At 37.3% G+C, this 22555-nt stretch overlaps 1 protein-coding gene across 2 annotated transcripts in view; it reads right to left on the bottom strand.

The window, feature by feature from the left end:
• Positions 1 to 10484: 10484 nt before the first annotated feature.
• LOC121320401 (1,4-alpha-glucan-branching enzyme-like) overlaps positions 10485 to 22555 on the bottom strand; it is a 257808-nt gene continuing 245737 nt past the window's right edge. For both annotated transcript variants that reach the window (XM_041258689.1, XM_041258690.1), the window contains one exon: positions 10485 to 11342. In XM_041258689.1, coding sequence (XP_041114623.1) covers positions 11286 to 11342 — 57 coding nt within the window. In that variant the 3' untranslated portion in view covers positions 10485 to 11285. The remainder of the gene's footprint in view (positions 11343 to 22555) is intronic.

Consider the following 22555-nt stretch of genomic DNA (forward strand, 5'->3'; position numbering starts at 1 on the left):
ATATATATATATATATATATATATATATATATATATATATTATAGAACAGTCATAAATAGAACAACATGAACTGGGATGATGGGTCTTCTATGATATTAACACATCTCTCGCTAATCTCACCCGATATTGCTGGCTGTGACAGCCCCACACAAATTTCCTAATCACCGAATATTGATTTGCTGTTATGCAAGATTGATTTTTTATTAAAGAAATGACATGCAAAATTTGCTTAAATGGATCTTAAATAAAACTGCCAGTTGTTCAGGAGAAATCTTTAAATCCAGTGTTAGATTATGTGCAAAATATACCAGTGCATCTGACAATCTTGCAAACATAGAAATTATGTCCTTTGGGTGTGTAATTACTATCTTAACAACTAATATCATATTGAAATATAGAAAACATTCTGAGGTGTAAAGTTTAATTTATTGGAGGAGAAGTTAACTTACTGTATTGGATGCAAACATAACATAATGTAACTTAGATACTGTAATGAAATCATAAAAACATATAGAAAAAACAAAGGCAGCGTTTTATTTTTGAGTAAGGTTACATCATAATTGTCTTTTTGTGCAGCAATTAGGCTTGACAATAGCATAGAGAATCCCAAGAGGGGCTCAGAACGTGAACTCCACTGATCCAATAAGAGTGGAAAATCAAAACATCCTTACACACCAATTAGCTAATACTGGAAACTCCCAACACACATTCCTCTGTCGATTGCTCCAAATAATGTTTAATAACTTGATTGTTCTGCTGCTGAAGGGAAGAGAGATTTTCTTTGTGCTACTTAAATTTTGCTACATGTAAATGTTTTATTATTTTAAGTTTCCCATAAAAAAATAACACATTCTGTGTAAACAAGGAAACTGTCCATTTATTTTTAACACTAACTACCCCTTACATTAACCTCCTTTATTACTTAAGAATTTGGGAATAAAACAAGAACAATTACGTGAGCCTACCTAATTTAATAGAAAAAACACAATTTACTTTGGCATTATAATATCTCCCACCTGAGCTCACACAAATACAAAACAACAGTTAATCCAACATCCTCTAGCTGCTTTCATTGGTGACTATCCTCCCTCATTAATAGCTTCTCAATACTGTAGAGATTACCCAGAAGAGATGGTACACCTAATGGCGTTCTCTGTGGTATGGTCAACTGACTCATAAACGAGAACAACGTACCTTACAGTTTATTCACACCCAAACAAGACTAAACAGAATAAGCAGCCCCTGGCCCCTTTCACCTTCAAGAAAAAATGTTGGAAGGTATGTGATAATGTAAAGTAGGCCAATGTCAGCAGGCCCAATTGGATAAAACATTGTTATGTTTCATTGGGACCCTTAACATGAAGTGTGGGTCTAATTTTAACAACTAATTACTTCTATGTCATTTGTACTATTGAGACCGTTCTCTCAAAATTATCCAGTGATGAATTATTGCGAGAAGGAAGCTGATAATGAAATAAATCAGAGTTCAAAATCTTATCACTGTTGAAATTGATATGTAGGTTTCAATACACAATATAACAGACAATTAAAAAAATGACCTCATTAAATGTCAAATGTGTTTTCTCAATGATAAGTACAGGATACAACATTATACAGGTATATTATTTAGCACTAGTTATTTTATGTACCATATGCGTACTGTGAAATTTGGGATAATGTACGGTGAACTTTCCACAAGTAATTATTGGCAGCTTTTGACTGTTTATCTTATCATTTTAAAATGGTGCTTAGAGAAAATATGAGCCTTTAAACAATATCATGTATCAGCAAAAACATTAACTAGCCATTTTCAGTATGTTTCATCCTTCATATTTTTTGTTTTGTCCTCCTGCTTTCTTTTCCATCAGACAGTTACAATGAAACAGCTTTACCTGAACTATAAGACCAATGCATTCACTAACATTTGAAACAGATCAGCATTTCAGTGTGTAACCAGTGGGGCGGGGCAAAGCCCTGGTGATAAATATATTATTGGGATGTATTGGGTGATTTAAAATGTATTGTTTGGGGTTTAAGAACGGGTGAGGTAATGAATTATTGTACAGTTAAATGTGGTCTGGTAGAGGCAATGTCAGCAGCTCATCTCTGCCAGACTTCTCGTGAGAATACGTGGTCGGCAGCTGGCGATTCATTTATTATTGATCTGGAGATGACCACATGTATAAAAACCTGCAGTGTTTGCTGAACAGGGTGGGTGTTAAGGCAGGAGGAATGTGAGTGAACGAGAGTGAGAGAGAAATACAATTGCTACTTGTGCTGGAAGAACCAGCCCGGTACTTGTGTTTTGTGAATTATTTTCTGAATCCTTTTTATTTTGCTCTGTGAGTGTGTTTTTGACAGTCCTTTTTGATTTATTTTAAAAATTAAAAGACCTACCATTTATACATGTTTGCTTTCCCAGATTAAATTACTTTCCATTTTCAAACAAAACATGCAATAACTTTAGTTCATGTGTCATTTTGAGTTTTAAGGTTTGTACATTGGAGAGGTTGCAGAAGGATAATACGAATGGATTTGACGACAGCGCAAACATTCTTAAAACTAAGCAAATTAACCTCAAGGGAGATATGTTAAAATATAATTTCCACTTATCAGTTATTGAGTACAGCATGCAAGCTTCTCAGTTTAACTAATTGTTCCTCAGAGATTTCTCTGAAATGTAATCAGTAAACACTTTTTTTTTTTTTTTTTTTTTTTTAAATGGCGCAAAATATTGTTTACTGATTCCTGCTCGAGTTTGTGTGAAAACTTAATTTTTACATCATCATTTTGGGATTAAAAACTTTTCCTTGTTTTGTTTTGTTTTTTTTACTATTATTTGTATTATTTCACACTAACCTTTTGAGTTAATCAAATTCCAAATGCAAACATTGCCGTATTGCCATTATCTAAAAGAAAACACATTTAGAGATGGGATGTCAAAAACATTAGGTTTTGTTTGTTTTGTTGTGTGTTGTTTCAAAAGCAACATTCATTCATTATTAAACATAAGGAATGCAGGAGAAAAGCCTGATACTGAACACCACCATGCCGACAGCATCAGTGACTTCTTTTGTTTTAATTATCCTTAATCAGTCCCATTACTTGCCATTTTAGAAAATGTGTGTTATCACATTGGCCTATATATTCTTATATAGGCAAACAACAGACAAAGTACTTCTGTAAGAGAACAGAGGCTGGGTGCAAACCTGCAGCCCTGTGCACCACAAGCGGGTGTTTTCACCACTATATAAGACAGCCAGGCTCATCGGCAATCGTAGCACTATGAATAGAATTAGTATTTTTATGGTGCTATTAATATTAATTGGTGCTAATGCAGCTTTTAACTTCATCTTATCTCAATGATAGGTGACATAATTTGTAACAGCAGTGTATCACACCACACTGCCTGTTACACTGAAACAATAGCATGTATGAAAATATGATTGTGCTGATTAATATGTAACAAGACAAGCTCTATAGACGGCCATACTGCCCAAGGTCTAGAGTTGAAATGATTATAATCATATTGGTGCTGATCAAACCAGATAGAGACTGATTTACTTGTTTATCGTATGTATTAAGATGTGCAGCAAATTATGTAGAAACAATGTATGGTTTGGCAGTCAAATCTACCTTTTGGCTTATATTGAGTTCTGTGACGGTTCTTTATATAATGTGGACCAGATGCACAATATAGATGGTTTGTATTCTGCTTGCTTTTATGCCAAATGTATAACTTGGAGAGCCCTTAAAGGTAAATACAAGATATCATCCTACCAAAAATGTTTGTTTTAAAGAACTTTAGGGTTAGCTGGCCAAACTATTAAAGCACTGGTGCATTTTTAAGAACATGTGGTTTATAATTGAAAATGTAGCTTTTTACAGAATATTTTGGGGTCATCATAGGTTTACAGTCATTCTTTATAGGAGAGTTATGTAACCAAGCACCAAAAAAAAAAAAAAAAAAAACACACTGAGCATATGCTGCTTATATAGGAGTTATACATTTAATGAAAAGCACAACTACCTCAGCAACCCCAGAGTTAATAAACTACTGTGCAGACTAAATGTAACCCTGCCCAGTAGTATCCCATTACAGCTCTCACCCAACAGTTTTCTCAGCATGCCATGTTAAGTAGAGTGCTCCAGGATGTAGAGATAATTGTAATATCTTAAGTGGCAAAAACCTGCAGGACAGGCGTCTCTCATCACAAATAACCTGTACATTAAAAGAATGTGATCCTTTATTTTTAGCAAAGGGTTGACTGAGAGCAGCAGGTGCCAATGGCACTTATTTTACTGTCTAAAAGGTCTACAATAATCAATCTACAACAAGAACAATTTTCATGGGAGATTTGGGGAAGAAAATGCTGCCTAACAGGGGCATTGCTAAAGGGTTGTGGTTTCAGAAAAAGGTAATTAGTTACCTTTTCATTTTTTCATCAGGTTTTACAATCAACAGTGGTTCTAGTGCATGCATGGAATTATATTGATGCACAAAAGAAACGCAACACTCAGGTATAATGGATTTAATCAAATATTTTAAAGATGGATATCAAGCAAAATCACAAAGATAGTATCAGGTGTGACCTCCCTGAGCATTAACACAATCCTGGCAGCACTGATGCATAGTCCTGATCAGCCTCTGGATAGACTGCTATGGGATGTTCCACCACTTGGCTTGCAGGAGCGGAAAAACTGTTGCCACTGTATCGCTGAGCAGTAAGGTTGCCCTCAATCTGCACCAAAGGCGTTCTTGTGTTAAAGGAGATTCCTCCCCACATTGTCACACTTCCACTACCCCACTGGTTGGCTTGAACAACCCAACAGTCAGCAAAATGCTTACCACAACGTCTCCACACACGTTGTCTTCCATCAGGTCTGTCAAGGGTAAAACGACATTCATCGGTGAATAAAATGCTCCACCACTCTCTCTGCCACCATCTCAGATTTTCGCTGGCCCACAGAAAAAAGCAAAGACGGTGAGCTACAGTCATTCTGCTGATGCGCGGGTTATTTATTCCTGGAATTTCTCGTGCTGTAGCCATAGCAGTCAAGATAACGATTACGCAGATGGATCAATCGGATGTGACGGTCCTGGGCCGGTGTGGTGACCTTCTGCCTTCCAAGACATGGCCTGTCCCTCATAGAGCTGGTTTCCTGGTTTCTCTGGACTAGACTGCCGATTGCTGAAGCAGAACATCTTATTCTCCGAGCAACTTCTTTCACAGACATCCCTACTTCAATCATGCCAATAGCAACAACAACTCAAGCGGGGCATGGTCGTATCTTTCGCTGTTCTTGAGTTAATAAAATAATGTATTTTCAAATGGCTATAAATACAGATTCTTAATTAACTAATTTTGGCAATTTTAACTTAACTCAAATACCAAACATTGAGCACCTGGTGTTGTTATGAAATCATATGTGAGCTCAGTATTTTGTTATTCCATAGAACCACACTACTCAAACAATCAACAAATCTGCTCACTATTTAAAACGTAAATAGCATTATGTATGTGCCCAATGAGCTATTGATGCAAATTTCATTGTGTATCAGTATATAATAGGAATAAAAAACTAAAATTGGTCACCAGGTTCCCTTGAACCTACAACATTTGAAGGCTAATTCAGCAGACTAATTTACAGACTGATTTGATTAGAAGAAAATGAACAAAGCATCCCTATAGTCTGTATATCCAAAGCCAAGGTGTTTAAAAATATGTGGTCTTTGTAATTGATATGTTTATATATTAGAACAGAAAGTTTTACAGAGAAAATACAAAAGTGTTTACAAAGTGAAATTATGTGGCAAACCCAACAACTCACAGGATAATCATTTCAGACAAAAATGTACATGTTGAAGAGTTATTATAAAACCAGCAACTATGAAGTGTGTACCTTAACCCTTAGCGGTCCATTTATTCAGTGCTTGTCAGGCACATCAGGTCCAAATTATTTTCACATGCGCTGTTTATTTTACACGTGCTGTTTAAAATATATTTTCCCCCAGAGTAAAACAGGTTTAAAAGGCCCTGCATAGCAAAATGACTTCAGTACTGCATCTCCAACCAAGCCCTACCTCTTGTTCGCTGTATTTTTCACATACTTCTTTATAGATGTGCCTACTGATAAATCCTCTCCTGATCACTTGTTTTATCACCAAACTCCTCAAAATTCTAATCCAAGTCATTATTTTATTCTATAACATCTCAAAGCTCTGCAAATGTCTGTGATATTCTTTGATCACTGGATGCAGAAGTAGCTATCTCCTTTGTTTGTGTCCATGTTATCAGGGGCTATCTGTATTGCTCAGAATGCCACCTTTTTTTTTGGCTTCATTCAGCTCCTATCAGTCTCATTTGACCATTGAAAGGTTTTCTCGGCTTTTTCCAGGGATAAAAAAAACTAGAGACCTATGCTTGACATCTTTTTGATGATGTTGGACAGGATCTGACATCGGACTGGAAAGGGAAAATTGTAATATCGGACCTAGTCCAACATAGGACCACAAAGGTTTGAATGTTTTTTTTAATTGGAAGATGGGTGGCAGCAGCAACATCTACTTTACAGGAATGATTAAAACATTGCACTTGAATAACTAGCCTAGAGTGATATTTTGCCTGTATTGTTATCACTTAAATACTTGGATCTTACCTCACCTTTGAAATGACCTTAGATTGTTTGGCTGATTGCATTGCAACACTTAAGAAATAACTTTAAACTGTATGTGTTAAAATAACTAGCAGCTAGATTTTGGCCTGTGCTTGTGTCTTTTACAATGCATACACTGTGAAAACTACCATATAAATACTACACAATATTCTTTTAAATGTGTGTTAATATACTCTCCCTGTTACTGTATGTGATCTGACGTGAAACAGAACAATATGATTATAAGACTTGTGTCTTATCATTCTAGACCTAGGTAAGACAATCTAAACAACATACATGCATACATCTATACATCCATATTAGCATGAGCTTCCACAAAAATGCCAAGGTTACAGAGTCCAACTTTTAAATATCTTAAAATCAGTCGACTTACCTTATCAATAATGAGATCCAAAACTGGTAAAGAGATAAACCGAAGTTGTTGTGACACAGATTGCCTACACAGTGTGCTGATCTTTTTCAGTTGATGCCTGCAGGTGTTCAGCTGCTGTATGTAGCCTTTTTCTGTTTGTAATGTTTTTCTATCATTAAAACAGATAGATGAGCAACGCAGAGGACTCCTCCTCTATCATGTGCTACAAAGTTAATTTAAATCCAGTTTAGGAAAGCCTTTAGGAACACAAATAATAAGACAACAAATCAGACTTACAGTACATTTTTTGTGGGGTCATCTGATAATCCACTTCCACTCATCGCTCCAGATAAGATGCGTAATGGGTGTTTTAGGCATTGAAGAAATCTGAATTGCACATGACTTTTAAATTTAATGCATAAAATACGCATAGGAGTTTTGCTGCACAGCTTGAGTTTGCATGTGATCAAGTTTCTTGTACTTTGTTAGTTCCCGGTGTCTTAATGGTCTATTGTTAATATACTGCAAGCAGTAGATGGAGAATGGAAATGGATCAAGGTAATGTAGCATTTTACTCACCCATTACTCACACAGGGCCTCATTTACTGAAGGTTTTTATGCGATAACATGCATGTTATCCAATGTTTGATTTCCATTACATGAGAGTAGATGTTAAAACTTCATGCTGATTTGCACCAACTAAGACGTACCTTTACAGTAAACTAATGTGATCCATCTGCATCTCCATCCATGTGCGTTGCTTTCCATCTGATGATGTAGAGATCCTTCTGTCTGGTGTTGATGGCTTAAGTGTAATGCTGGCTCCAGGGATCAGCTTATTTTGCCTCCCCAGCGCATCAGCCACAGTGCGGTCTCCCCAGTGCATCAGCATGACAACCGTCTAGATTAAGCTAAGTAGGGTACATCTCTGGGCTCTTCAAGTGCGCACCTTCCATCGACGGTGTTTCATCGGCTAGCACACAACAGCTCAAGAGGGCTCAACAGTGATTCTGGCGTCCCAGCATCACCCCCCTCCGTACCCCACTCAACTCAGCCCAGCTTACTTACCTGTACATCAGCGTTGCTTTCTTCCTATTTTGCTTGAGATCCCAACCAGAATCTTTCCGTCTGAACCACAGCCAGTTGCTGCTCCTTTCTGCTGCTTCAGATAAGTTCTTCACTGTGCGATGCAACTCTTGACCACTGAATCAGACATCTCTGAGAAACCGGGTTGTAGAGTGTGCCACAAATCCTCAACTACCCACCTCCACTGGGTAAACCCAGACTCATTTTAAAATAAATGTGTTTATATACTAAAACGCACATATACCAGCCGACTGCATAAAATAAATAAATAAAAACAACTTTTGAAAAGAAATGTATCTATATACAAACAAAATAAGTAACAGGACATTCAAAGTAAATGTGTTTATGTAGCATATAGACATAAAAAGCATGCAAAAGCTTACTATGCAAACTAAAAAGGTCATAACTTACTAAGCAAATGAAACCAAAAGCCATAACTGCATTCATACAGACATAATTTAAACACGATAATATATATCAATTGGGTTTATGGTCACAACACCACATAATATTGTGGTGATCTCAGTTCCCGCAGGCAGGCTCATCACACAGTGGGAGGCAATCCACACACAGGCGGAGGGCAGGCACGAACCCGGTACCTCTCACACTAAAGTATAACGCCAATACCGCTGTACAAAAGAGCCGACTCCATTGCAAGGAGCTTATATCGGGCTAATGTGTTTTTGTGTTATTACGTCACCTACCAGCCCTACTACTGCCTTCCCCGTGCACGCTACACTCTCCCCTGCCAGCCTCAAGTCGGCACCGGACTTGCTCACCAGGCTACAGTCTGACGAGTGCGTGCCCGGGTACCTGCATCCCTCTGCAGCCGGCTCTTTTTTGTGCAGCGGTATCGGCGTTATGCTTTAGTGCGAGAGATCACAGGTTCGTGCCTGCCCTCCGCCTGTGTGTAGATTGCCTCGCCCTGTGTGATGCGCCTGCCTGCGGGAACTGAGATCGCTACAGTATCAAAGAAGGAAGTGTTCTTCTCAATCACATACCTGCATACAGTGCACTTTTTTTTCTCCACACGATTTGGGCACAGCTATACCATTGCATGTGTCAGCCGGCACTGGGGTCGATACCTTCTGCATACCTGCTTTTACTTCTGTACAAATAATTCTGTACCTTCACAGCCTAACCGATTTGTACTTTTCTGTACAAAATGATTCTTTGTCTAGCTACAATAGATTATACGGTAGGCTATGTACAGTATAGTTACTACTAGTTATTATTACTTGTGCATTTCTTGCAATTCGTGTCTGTGAGATCCATATTGTAAAACACGTGAACGGCATTTCAATGTACAGAAATGCGTTGATCACTGAAATATGCCTGGTCTAAATGCCAACTTCATTCTTCATTGTAGTCACAGTTTCATTAATGTAGCCTAAGGGCTGCAGACTGATCTAATCAATGATGGATAAAAAAAAAAAAAGAATAGGCTACTATACAGTATAGGCGAAATGCTTTTTATATATATACTGTACAGTCATGTCTAGGTAGGATTGTTCATAACTTTTTATTTACTTATTTTTGCGATCCTGCTTTTCAAACACCGTTATAGAGTATTTAATACATATATTTTGTAAAAGTCAAGAACTGACAAATGCGTAAATCAATCTATGCTCATTCCTTTATAGTCAGTGGCCCCTGTGTCATCATTTCATTAAGACGTGCTTTATCTTCTATGATAAGGCACGTCTTAATATGCTAATGATTTCCATAGCACACGTCTTAATAAGCAGCATTCACATTAGTAAATACCAACTTATTAGCTTTAAGGCGCGTGTTACAGGATTGTGTTAACATGCATCTTTCAGCTACTTTTAAGAGCTTTTAGTAAATGAGGCCCATAGTGTCTAAATAAGTGAGTAAATTACTCAATGACCCAACACCTTATTTGGAGCACTGATCCCACTTGTCAGTTGCTAATGGTAAATGATGAAGGATAAAGATGTTCCAAATATAGTGCAGTTCACTATGGACAACAATATATTATGTTAGGCCTGTGATTTTCATCAGAAACTTCAAAACATAATTGCTATTTTTGGTTTTGGCTAAAAGCAATACAAAGTAAAGATAAAAGATTTCCCTAAAAGGTGTTTTTGGGAAAGGAAACACCACAGTAGTAGTTATTTTTCTTAATGCTTATGATTTATTTTCCATGCTATTTGCATTTGGCAGGAAACTAATGTTCATCTTAAGGATGGCAAGCTTAGAACAGTTCTGTTTTCTATCTTGGACAATGAAATAAAATAAAGTTGAATATCATAAGATCAAAACTGGTTTCACACATATCTGTGTCATGCAGCCAACTTTGAATGAATAAAAGTTAGTATGAAATGAAGACAAAATAAAAGGCAGCTTTTCATATATTTTTATTTTACACTACTTAACATAACTTAATATACAGAACCGTATGTTCTTAAACTTTAGGTACAATTTCCCTTTTTAAAATCATTAAGTATAATTTGTGACTGATTTCTAAATGTCTTCTCCCCAAACACCCCTAACAGCATTACTCGGCACTAGAAAAACAAAGAATACACAACCTATTATCCTCTTTTGTTAATGAAAACTGGTTTAACTAAGGTGTACAACATAAACATACAATTCAAACCAATATCTAATACATGTTATCTACCAAACCTAGGTCTACATCACCCATTTATTGACGATGAAGATGTTTTTTCTACCTGCAAGTCCCCAAAAAATTGAAAGTCCTTCTTTAAGGTATTATACGTTATATTAGTTGACTTTAGCTTCTATTCTATTTCTGTTTATATCTTGTAGGTTAGTAGCATACTTAGATGAATGTTACATTTCACAGAGCATCGCCACAACACGGGATAGAATGGAAATTCCCCTGTTAAGCACTGGTTTCAAAGCCATTGCCGAATAGGCCACTGCATAATTGAGAGAGTTCTCACTACGAACATTCTTTTGACGGCAACAATAAAATAGCAGCATTCTTTACAAGGACAATTGCAAGGTTTAAAGAACTGTTGTACCGACACATATTAAACATTACAGGATACCTATCAATGCATACTCCATGTTTTTTTTTTCATGGAAGGTCACATAGATTTCCAAATTAAACTAAAGCAGCTTAACATTCAATACAGGTTTCTCTTCCCTTTTACAGCAGTCATCGTAGTCCAGTCATTAACGGGAAAGATCCTCATTTGCAAGCACAATTGCTGTTCTGCACGGAATGTAAACCTAGAAAATTGAAACAAACACAGATAGTAATTAGATATATCATTACCCATTTAGTAGGTACAAAATTACTAGAACCGTAGCATGCATTCTGTTCCAAGCAACTGCTCCATATGATTAGCTACAAAATTTGCCACATTTTAAATCTGTAACATTCACAAAAACTGAAACAATCCAAGAGAAAATAGTTAAGTATGTGTATGTAGCACAATGATACAACAGCATACATTTAGGCAGGTTTGATGAATAGTACTTCTTAAGAAACAATTCAAGGTACACTGAAATTTATACTACAAAATTGGAATAAACTATGTGAAACATCATAATGTACCAAACAATACAAGTAGCAATACATCTTCAAATCAAACACACACTTCTACCATATTAATAACACTGTGCCGTGACATTTATTAAACTGCTGTAATGGTGAAGACATGAATATACTGTGTATTTATTACTTAGACAGCACATTCTTTGTCCAAGATTAGCTCGAACAAAAAACATCTGTCACAAACTCAACAAGTTGTCTCATTTTCTACAACCAGCTAACACTGCTCGAAAAACTTTTAGGTCAACAAGAAAATGTATCCAAGTATCCAAATGTATCACATCCAAGACGACCAAATTTGACTTGGCTTGACTCTAGAGGCCAGAGAGCACAGACATTCGGAAGAAATACCCATGCCCAAGCTTGCTACAGAGGCTAAGCCTACGTGTCATTTTGAAAAGTAAAAAAAAAGCTTACCTTAACTTAAATGAGGAGAAAACTAATTAAAAAATTTGTTGCTGTCTGGCTGTCACAAGTTTCAGTGGAAATCAACAATGTCGCAGCCCTGCAAAAGTTTCATGTAACCCAAATTTCAAATCTGCAAGGTGCCATGACTGCAATTCAGCGCAAACCGCTTTTATGAAACTGACCCCTGTTCCCTACACACTCCTACGCACAGCATGCAAACCATCTTTGGTCCCATTTGTACTTTCCTCTCCACATTTTTTAAATTTAAATTAAATACCAAATAACCCATTTGGGTTAACAGCTTTTAAAAGTGAATTTCACCACCACTACTGGCCACCTATACATTGAGCTGTACAAACTGAATCATATAAATTTAAAATGCTAATCACTTTCCTTGGATGTTTTATTTTTTTTTTTTTTTTTTATCTCAGCCATGGGGGAAGAGAGTGGTTGTGTTGAATCTGAACAACAAAGAGATAGCAGATGTAAAAACAACAAAAAAAAAAGTCTTCCCAGCGACAGCGAGTGGAAGCGACAGCGAGTGGGAGAAGTACAGGTGTGGAAAAGTACAGAGCAGTTTAGAAGCAGAAAGGAGAAATTGCATCTTGAATTGCTTTAATCAGAAAACAGAGGACATTGGGGAAACACAGCAGCAGCTCAAAGTCAAACAGCCACGTGTGTTTTTCTGATAACAAACAAGCTGAAACTCGGAGCAGCTGATTCAAATTCAGCGCCGTTCTGAGACACGGGCGAGGGGAGGAGCCAACAGCACAGCAGAACAACGCAGTTAAACGAGGCAGTCTTCCCAGCGACAGCGAGTGGGAGAAGTACAGGCGTGGAAAAGTACAGAGCAGTTTAGAAGCAGTTTGAAAGCAGGTTGACAGCTGCAGAAGAAACTAAACTTAAAAAAAAAAACCTCAACATGGTCTTCAAGCCAGTAATCTGTGACACCTGCTTGATGTGGGAAATCCGAGAAAACCCAGCGGAGCTAAACCAAGTGTGCGTAAAGTGCCGCGCGATCCAGGATTTGCATAAACTAGTAAGTATGCTAGAAATGGAGCTGGAAGAAGTGAGACAGCAACAGGATCTTGAGGAACTGGCACACCCACAATTCATGGAATTCTGCATCACCCCTAACAGACTGAAAGCCACCAGGGAGATAGAAGGTCAGAACAGCTGGGTTCAGGTAGGCAGAAGCAGGGAAAAAAAGAAACTTCGTCAAACACAACCACCAGAAATCAAAACAACCAACAAATTTGAGTCACTTCAGAATTTTGATGAGCAGAACCAACAACAAGAGAATGAAAGGAACAACATCCAGGACCCCATTGACAGTGGTGACCAGACAGCAAAAAGAAGGGAGGTCATGATTGTTGGGGACTCCATATTGAGAAACACAGCAAGTTCAATTCAGCAGTTTGGACCCCCTTACTACAACAGTGTGCTGCCTTCCGGGAGCCTCGGTCAAGCACATCACTGAGAACGTGGACAGGCTCCTAGAACGAACAGGAGACGACCCGGTAGTAGTCGTCCACATCAGTACAAACAACATTGGAAGAGACAGACCAAAATCCCTGCAAAACAAATTCAGAGAGCTAGGAAGGAAATTAAAAGAGAAAACCAAAACTGGTATTTTCTGGTATACTACCGGCACCTTGCAAAGGACCATATGGACAGCTGGAAATAATTAATCAAAACGCATGGCTGAAGATGTGGTGCACACGGGAAGGCTTCACCTATCTTGATCATTGGACCACATTCTACAACGAGGACTATCTGTATAGACGGGATGGACTGCATTTAAATAACAAGGGAACCAGTCTACTCGGAGAAACGATCCTCGAGCAGGTTCAGAAGCATTTAAACTAGAAAGGAAGGGGGGAGAAATCAACAAAAAAACAGAAGGGAGACCGCATCAAAACAAGAACAACAACTCAGGTAAGACAACCATTAAATGTATTTATCTAAATGCTAGAAGTATCAGAAACAAAATTCTAGAACTTGAAGCTACTGCACTAACAGGTAACTATGATGTGATAGGTGTTACAGAAACTTGGTTGTCTGAGAGTGATGGGGACGAATATAATATTTGTGGGTATACACTGTATAGGAAAGACAGGCAGGACAGAAGAGGAGGAGGGGTAGCGCTATACATAAGAAACAGTCTTGAAGCCCAGGTGTTAAACCTGGACAAAGAAAATAAAACCGAATCAATATGGGTCAGAATAACGGACAAAAATTCAAAGGGCATAATAATAGGAGCATGCTATAGACCGCCAGATTCAGACGGTGAGCACAATAATCTGTTATACAATGACATTAGAAATGCGTGTAGCAAAGGAGAAACCATACTAATGGGGGATTTCAACTTCCCACCAGATAAAATGGGAAAACCCGGTGGGTAGCGAGAAGGATGAAACAGAAATGGTGGAAATGACAAATGACTGCTTTCTAACACAATTTGTCAAGGCACCGACTAGAGGGGAGGCATGCCTTGATTTAGTCTTTTCAAATAACGAAGATAGAATAACTAAAACAGAGGTCAGAGAACCACTGGCAAACTCAGACCACAACATGGTCTCATTTGAAGTGTTTTTTAAAACCCCAAAAGTAATGACTAAAGCTAAGGTTTACAATTTTAGAAAAGCAAACTATGAAGGTATGAAACAGAGACTAACAGAAGTAGATTGGAGTAAAATAGAGAAAACACCCACAGAAGAAGGATGGTTGTTCTTCAAAAATGTAGTACCAGAGGCGAAAAACAATTATATCCCTAAAGTAGACAAATCTAAATGTAAAACTAAATTGCCAAAATGGTTTAATAGATCAATTAAAAAAAATATTCAGCGAAAAAAGGCACTTTATAGAGCATTAAAAAAGGACCAGAAAGAAAGTACGGAGAAAGAGTACACAGAACTGCAAACGCAAGTCAAAAAGGAAGTTAGAAAGGCCAAGAGAGAAATAGAAATGAACATTGCTAAGGGAGCTAAAACCAATTCCAAAATGTTTTTCCAATATTACAACAGCAAGCGAACATTCAAAGAGGAGATTAAATGTTTAAGAGATACAAATGGCAAAATTGTAGATGAAGAAAAAAAATAGCAAATATATTAAATGATTACTTTTCACAAGTTTTTACAAAGGAAGATACTGACAACATGCCCCACATGTCATCCAGTTCCTATCCAGTTTTAAATAACTTTAGCATAACTGAGGCAGAAGTGTTAAAGGGACTAGGAGCTCTTAAAATAAACAAATCCCCTGGGCCGGATGAGATCCTCCCAGTAGTACTCAAAGAAATGAAAGAAGTAATTTACAAACCACTAACCAAGATCATGCAGCAGTCTCTTGACACAGGGGTGGTACCAACAGACTGGAAAATTGCAAACGTAATACCGATCCACAAAAAGGGAAACAAAACTGAACCAGGTAACTACAGACCAGTAAGCCTGACTTCTATTATATGCAAACTTATGGAAACTATAATAAGATCCAAAATGGAAAATTACCTATATGGTAACAGGGTCCTGGGAGAAAAGGGAGAAAGGGAGATCGTGTCTAACTAACTTGCTTGATTTTTTTGAGGATGCAACATCGATAATGGATAATTGCAAAGCATATGACATGGTTTATTTAGATTTCCAGAAAGCTTTTGACAAAGTCCGGCACAAAAGATTAATTCTCAAACTGAATGCAGTTGGGATTCAAGGAAACACATGTACATGGATTAGGGAGTGGTTAACATGTAGAAAACAGAAAGTACTGATTAGAGGAAAAACCTCAGAATGGAGTGTGGTAACCAGCGGTGTACCACAGGGATCAGTATTAGGTCCTCTGCTATTCCTAATCTACATTAATGATTTAGATTCTGGTATAGTAAGCAAACTTGTTAAATTTGCAGACGACACAAAAGTAGGAGGAGTGGCAAACACTGTTGCAGCAGCAAAGGTCATTCAAAATGATCTAGACAAGATTCAGAACTGGGCAGACACATGGCAAATGACATTTAATAGAGAAAAGTGTAAGGTACTGCATGCAGGAAATAAAAATGCCCATTATAAATATCATATGGGAGATACTGAAATTGGAGAAGGAATCTATGAAAAAGACCTAGGAGTTTTTGTTGACTCAGAAATGTCTTCATCTAGACAATGTGGGGAAGCTATAAAAAAGGCTAACAAGATGCTCGGATACATTGTGAAAAGTGTTGAATTGAAATCAAGGGAAGTAATGTTAAAACTGTACAATGCACTAGTAAGACCTCATCTTGAATATTGTGTGCAGTTCTGGTCACGTCGCTATAAAAAAGATATTGCTGCTCTAGAAAGAGTGCAAAGAAGATTGACCAGAATTATTCCGGGTTTAAAAGGCATGTCATTTGCAGACACGCTAAAAGAATTGAATCTGTTCAGTCTTGAACAAAGAAGACTACGTGGCGACCTAATTCAAGCATTCAAAATTCTAAAAGGTATTGACAGTGTCGACCCAAGGGACTTTTTCAGCCTGAAAAAAGAAACAAGGACCAGGGGTCACAAATGGAGTTTAGACAAAGGGGCATTCAGAACAGAAAATAGGAGGCACTTTTTTACACAGAGAATTGTGAGGGTCTGGAATCAACTCCCCAGTAATGTTGTTGAAGCTGACACCCTGGGATCCTTCAAGAAGCTGCTTGATGAGATTTTGGGATCAATAAGCTACTAACAACCAAACGAGCAAGATGGGCCGAATGGCCTCCTCTCGTTTGTAAACTTTCTTATGTTCTTATGTTCTTAAGTTCAGATTCTTCTAAGAAGTCATTTTTAGAAGTATTCAAGTAAACAACAGTACAGTAGTTGTAGACATCAGTGTGTATTAAATGCAATAAACAGATGTACTTGTGTTGACTAAAACACCCAGCAAGCAAGCATGCCTGACCCTGAGTCCAGCTGATGCCCTGTGAGTTTCGAGGCTAGGCGTTTACAATTTAAAGGTGCAGAGTGACATTATTGTAGGGAAACGGTAATGTACATACCAATTTGTATACAATCTGTAGGTAAACAGTTTTATTTATTTAAATTTGTGTAGTTGCACTTACAGAAAAAAATACACATTCAAGCGGCAGTATACAAATAAGTAAATAAATGTGCATATCCACAAAAAATAAATGAACAATTAATTCAGCAGTAGAAAGTCCTTCAAGTCAATTTATAGTCTATAGCTAAGACATAGGGACTATTTTGTTTTCTTTTTATAACATTAACAAGGTAATTTTATAAGTGCAATAATATGTGCAGTAGTTATACAACAACTACACTTCCTGAGTGGTTGAAGATTAAGCACACAATTTTATAACTACTGCACACCGTACTGTATGGAATTGCTTACTTATATATTCCTCTGTACTGAAATCAAATATAATTTAAAAGCAAGAGCTGTCATCATTAATTCTTAACATAACACTGGCATGATTTGTTATTCACACTTTTTTGTGCTTGAACCTTACTTTAAACATTCTTGGGGTGACTGAAACTATAACTGTAATCTTAAATTGCCATAAAGATGCAACACTTGGTTTGATTTCCATAACATGACTGTAGATGTTAAAACTTCACGCTGATTTGAACTCGGCTATCACCAAGATACGCACCAACTAAGACGTAGCTTTACATTAAAAAAATGTGATCCATCTGCATCTCCATCCATTTCCGTTTCTTTCCATCTGATGATGTCATTCTGCCTGGTGTTGATGGCTGAAGTGTAATGCTGGCTCCAGGGATCAGCACACACAACAGTTGTGATGCCGGCTCCGGGGACCAACCACAGTGCGGTCTTCCCAGTGCATCAGCATGACAACCGTCTGGACTGAGCTGAGTAGGGTACATCTCTGGGGCCTTCAAGTGGCACCTTCCATCGATGGTGTTTTTTCGACTAGCCTAACACATCAAGAGGGCTCGACTGTGATTTTGGCATCCCAGCATCACACCCCTCCACCCCCCACTAAACATTCTTGGGGTGACTGAAAACTTTATATAAACTGTAGTCTACTAATTGACATAAAGACGCAACACTTGGAGAATAGCTCTATTAATTTACAGTAGAAGATATACCTGTTTTTATTCCTGGATATTCCTAAAATGTTTCTTTCACCTACACCTGGTACACCTGGTGAAATAGTTTATGGTTTAGATGGTGGAATACCCCTAACCTAGTAACTGGCACTGCTAGCAACAAACACTTGGCTTTACATACTACATTATCGACTTTGCAAACAAAGATAAAATGCATGTCTGTAAAATTGGTCAAGGTGTTTTATTTCTGTCCTGTTTCACAGACCAATAGTTCTTGAAAAGTACAGCAGACAGGCTAAGATAAAATAAAAAAATCTTTTGCAATTTAATCTATAATAGTCTCTCTTTAGTGTTGTTGATTCCGTCTAGATGTCCTAGTTTTCTGATGAGAACCCTAGCAATGATATAAACTGGTGAATACACAACTGCAACTCACACAACCTGTCACTAGATGTCTCTGTAAGATAATACATTAGAAAAACAGCTTGTGGGATCAAATATGTGTTTATAGAATGACAAAAAAACCCTCTGCATGTTGCACAAAGCTATTATTGTACTGTGAATTGATCTCCCATAAAGAGTGCTATATCACTTTTTTCAGGCAATACGATAGCCATTCAGACAAGTGTGCTTTCCAAAGTGAAAGTTGCATTGATATCTGTAATAGTCTTATTTTGAATAAATTAAACCACTCATAGGTGGGGTATGAATCATATTAAATAAGAATTCATCTAGGGGTTTATCTAGCGCACGGATACAATACAAACTAGGATGAATCTGAATGAGGAAATTCATAAAATCTGATATAAATGAAAATCTCCTTTCTATGACAATACATATCTACACACTGGTCTGTCTTTCATCATAGTTCAACTGTAAAATGTCTCAGATATACAAAAATGAATGTATATATATATATATATATATATATATATTAGATAATTATATATATATATATATATTATATATATATAAAGAGTGGAACAGTATCCAGATACATTTCAGACATGTCCTTGTCAAACAACAAATAATACCTTAAGATCATTTGATCTTTACCATAATTCTTTTTTGTTTTCTGTATGAGCCTGAAGGACACATTTACCACATGGAAAAGAGTGTTTCAGCCCAGTGATCCGAATGTTTCCAGCAGCACGTTGTATCCAAACATAAAACATTACACTGTACGAAGAACAATATTTGTATATGGATGTGTTAAAGGAAAGGTTAGTTTCAAAAAATAAATTGTAGGGAATTTTGATTGACAGCATCATATATTCAGACTTTATCCAGGCCCGGCGTTATGGACGGGCCTTTAGGAGCATGGCCCATCCAGTTTAGATTCAGTGCCCCACCCCCCCCCCCCCCCCCCCCCCCCCCCCCCCCGTTTCAGATTCTAAATTGATATAAAAAAAAAAATCTATCAGAAATCATTAATCAAATTAAATGACAGTAATAATAATTAAAAATAATCAAACTATTCTTTTCATTGCACATTAGTTGCTTGCAAGATCAGTGACATGACAGATAAACCAATCAGAGCGGGGAATTTGCTGTATACTTTACTAGAATGGTGCCGGCAGTATATAGTGATTGCAAGTATACAGTAGGCTACTATATTTTACCAGAGTTATGGCTGAGATAATATACATATATATATAAAACAAATTAAAAAACAGGAGAGAACACCATACCCTGCAGAGACACTGCAGCTTGAGCTCAGCAGAAAGTTAATAAAGGTGCGTTATTTTACTGAAGCAATACATTCACTATACTATAGGTACCCTCTTGTGTTTTGGCATAATATACCCTGCTCCAATGCATATGACGAAGCCATAGAGTTGTTACGTATAACGATTTGGTAGTGGATTTTGTTTAATTAATATGCATTACACAAATCATAAGATCGAATTGTGCACATGCGTGACGTTTAATGTGCGATTTATAGTATTCACACATTATCAAATGGTTTCTGTTAACAGAGAAAAAACAAGAAAGAAAAAAAAAAACATCTGACAGTGTGAATTCCTGGCTAGTGAACTAAGCTTTGAACACAGCCATAGTTTTAATTAACAACATTTAAGTCCAACATGTTAAACTAAGTTGTAACCTAAGAGCGAAACAATATAATTCTGCATATCTAAAGCCCCTTTCACGCTTGCAATCCTACCCGGGTCACAATCCCATGTAGTGTAAAACCACATACCTGGGTCATACTCGGGTTGACCCAGATCCCAGCGACCCACCTCAGGATGTGGGTCGACAAGCTTTGACCCGGGCTGAGAGAGTCAAAATGCATGACGTTCGTTCGCGAGCCAACGCAATAACCAACAGCCACGCCTGTGTGAAGGTGTCACTCTGCAAGGAACATTTCTGTTTATTCTGTTTAGCCATATTTTTGTTGATTTGAGACACACTCATGAGCCAGATTGCAGCAGGGATGAAGAAACATTTGCTTGGATGAAAGTGTCTGTAACAAGCTGCTTCCTGGGCATTGATACGCACATTGCGCACTTGAGTCTGTCACCCAGATCGACACTGCTTTATCAAAAGCAGCGTGAAATGCCGTAGCCGACCCACATGACACCGGGTAGGTTTTGACCCGGGTAGAGCATGCCAGTGTGAAAGGGGCTTCTGACAGTATTTCAACACATATGGTAATAAATCATAAACACCAGGCTTATCCAGTTCCTTCGAAATGGGCTTCCATATACTGTTTTTCAAATCTATATCTTTAGAATTGTGATAACTTTTGTCATAAAGCTCTGGGTATTTTTTCAATCGACAAGTATTATTGTTTCGTCCGTCACTTTGAATACTGCTTCACCCTGCTGGACCACGTGCATTGAAGCTGTTCTCCAATTGCTCAATACCCTAGTTGACGCGCATCAAACCGCAAAAAATAGGATTCAATCCTATTTATTTCGCGCTGCACCAGTGCCGCTCCTGCGTCGCCTGTCGTGTTGCGTGTTGTGTGAAAGATACTTGTCAAAAGCCTAGGTTCTATTCATTTTGATGTATCGCTGCACAGTTCCGCTGGTCACATCGCATCTGGTGGGTAGCAGCCTTAAAAGAGGTTTCGAAGGTGATAGCTGTCTGCGTGAAAGTAAGGACCTGTGTATAGACCTGAATATGGTGTACATTAAAACAAAGTATATTAAATCTGTGATTTTTAAATAATATATTTAAAATCTGTAAGCCAGATTAGAGGTCTGACTGAAAGTTAAGGGTACTGTTAAGTTTAGTTAGCACGCCAAAACAGGAGCCAGGATTTATTTTTGATTTGTATTGTTTGTTAAAATAAGCCACCAATCACAAGTTTTCTAAATTCCTGATTGGAGGCAATGCTCTCATACATGGGCAAGAATAGAGAAAGGAAAGCATTTGGAATATGTTGTTTACTTGAACTAATATTACAAAGCAGCTGTGAAAAATGAGAATATTTTAAATGTTAATCTTAAGAACAGAAACCTTCTACTTTGAAACCAAACTATATGCCTTCTGTATTGATAAATGTAAATAAATAAGTACATAGAAAACTAAACAATGGGTGAATATAGTACTTATTTATCATAGTAAATATTAAATGGATAAAACACTGTAGCTATAAAAAATATAAAAAGTTTGAAAAATACACGTATTGAAATGTATCTATACAGAAATAAAGCCACTAAAATACTGATTGTTTCTTCTAATAATTCAGCATACAGTTCCTACACATATAGACGGTAGACACACACATATTTAAATTCTGCCAATAAAAATGTGAGATGTTAAACAGTAAACTTGTATGCCACACCACAAATTATGGGGATTTTAAAAGCTACTACAACCTCATCCCATCATGGGTTTTGCTATTGATTAATCACAAGAGGAATTGTTGTATGATACTAAAGCAGGCATTGGTTTATGCTGCTACTATACTTTTACTGGCTTATAAATAAATAGCCATTAACAATACAAAACAACCACTGTAACAAAGCTAACTAATGGTTTTGGACATTTTATGCAATGTCAGCTTTAAAAATTTGCACACAGTTTTCACAGTTATCTGGCATTTTTAAAAAGGCACGATAATTAAAATTGAATCCAAAGGATTGTGGTAAAGAATGCTATGAACAAATGTCATCACAATTTGATTCAACTGGTTCTCTAAAGCTAGAAAAGCTTATATGTACCTAGAGTATGGATCACTAGCAGCGATTAAAAACGTTCAGTTAACCCCTGTGCTTTCTCACTAATTACACTGAACAAGTGTAGACACCAGCTTGATCTTTACTGAACTATGCTGCCCCCAATACAATATCCACCTTACTGCGTCATATAACAGTTATCCTGTAAGGTTGAGTCATGTAAGATTATTTATAGAATATATAATATCATCATACTGTATCTGCCACACCTAATTGATCTTTGTATTTATTAATAATAATATA

The sequence above is a fragment of the Polyodon spathula genome, chromosome 9, assembly GCF_017654505.1.
Source record: "Polyodon spathula isolate WHYD16114869_AA chromosome 9, ASM1765450v1, whole genome shotgun sequence".
NCBI classification, from domain to species: Eukaryota; Metazoa; Chordata; class Actinopteri; order Acipenseriformes; family Polyodontidae; genus Polyodon; species Polyodon spathula.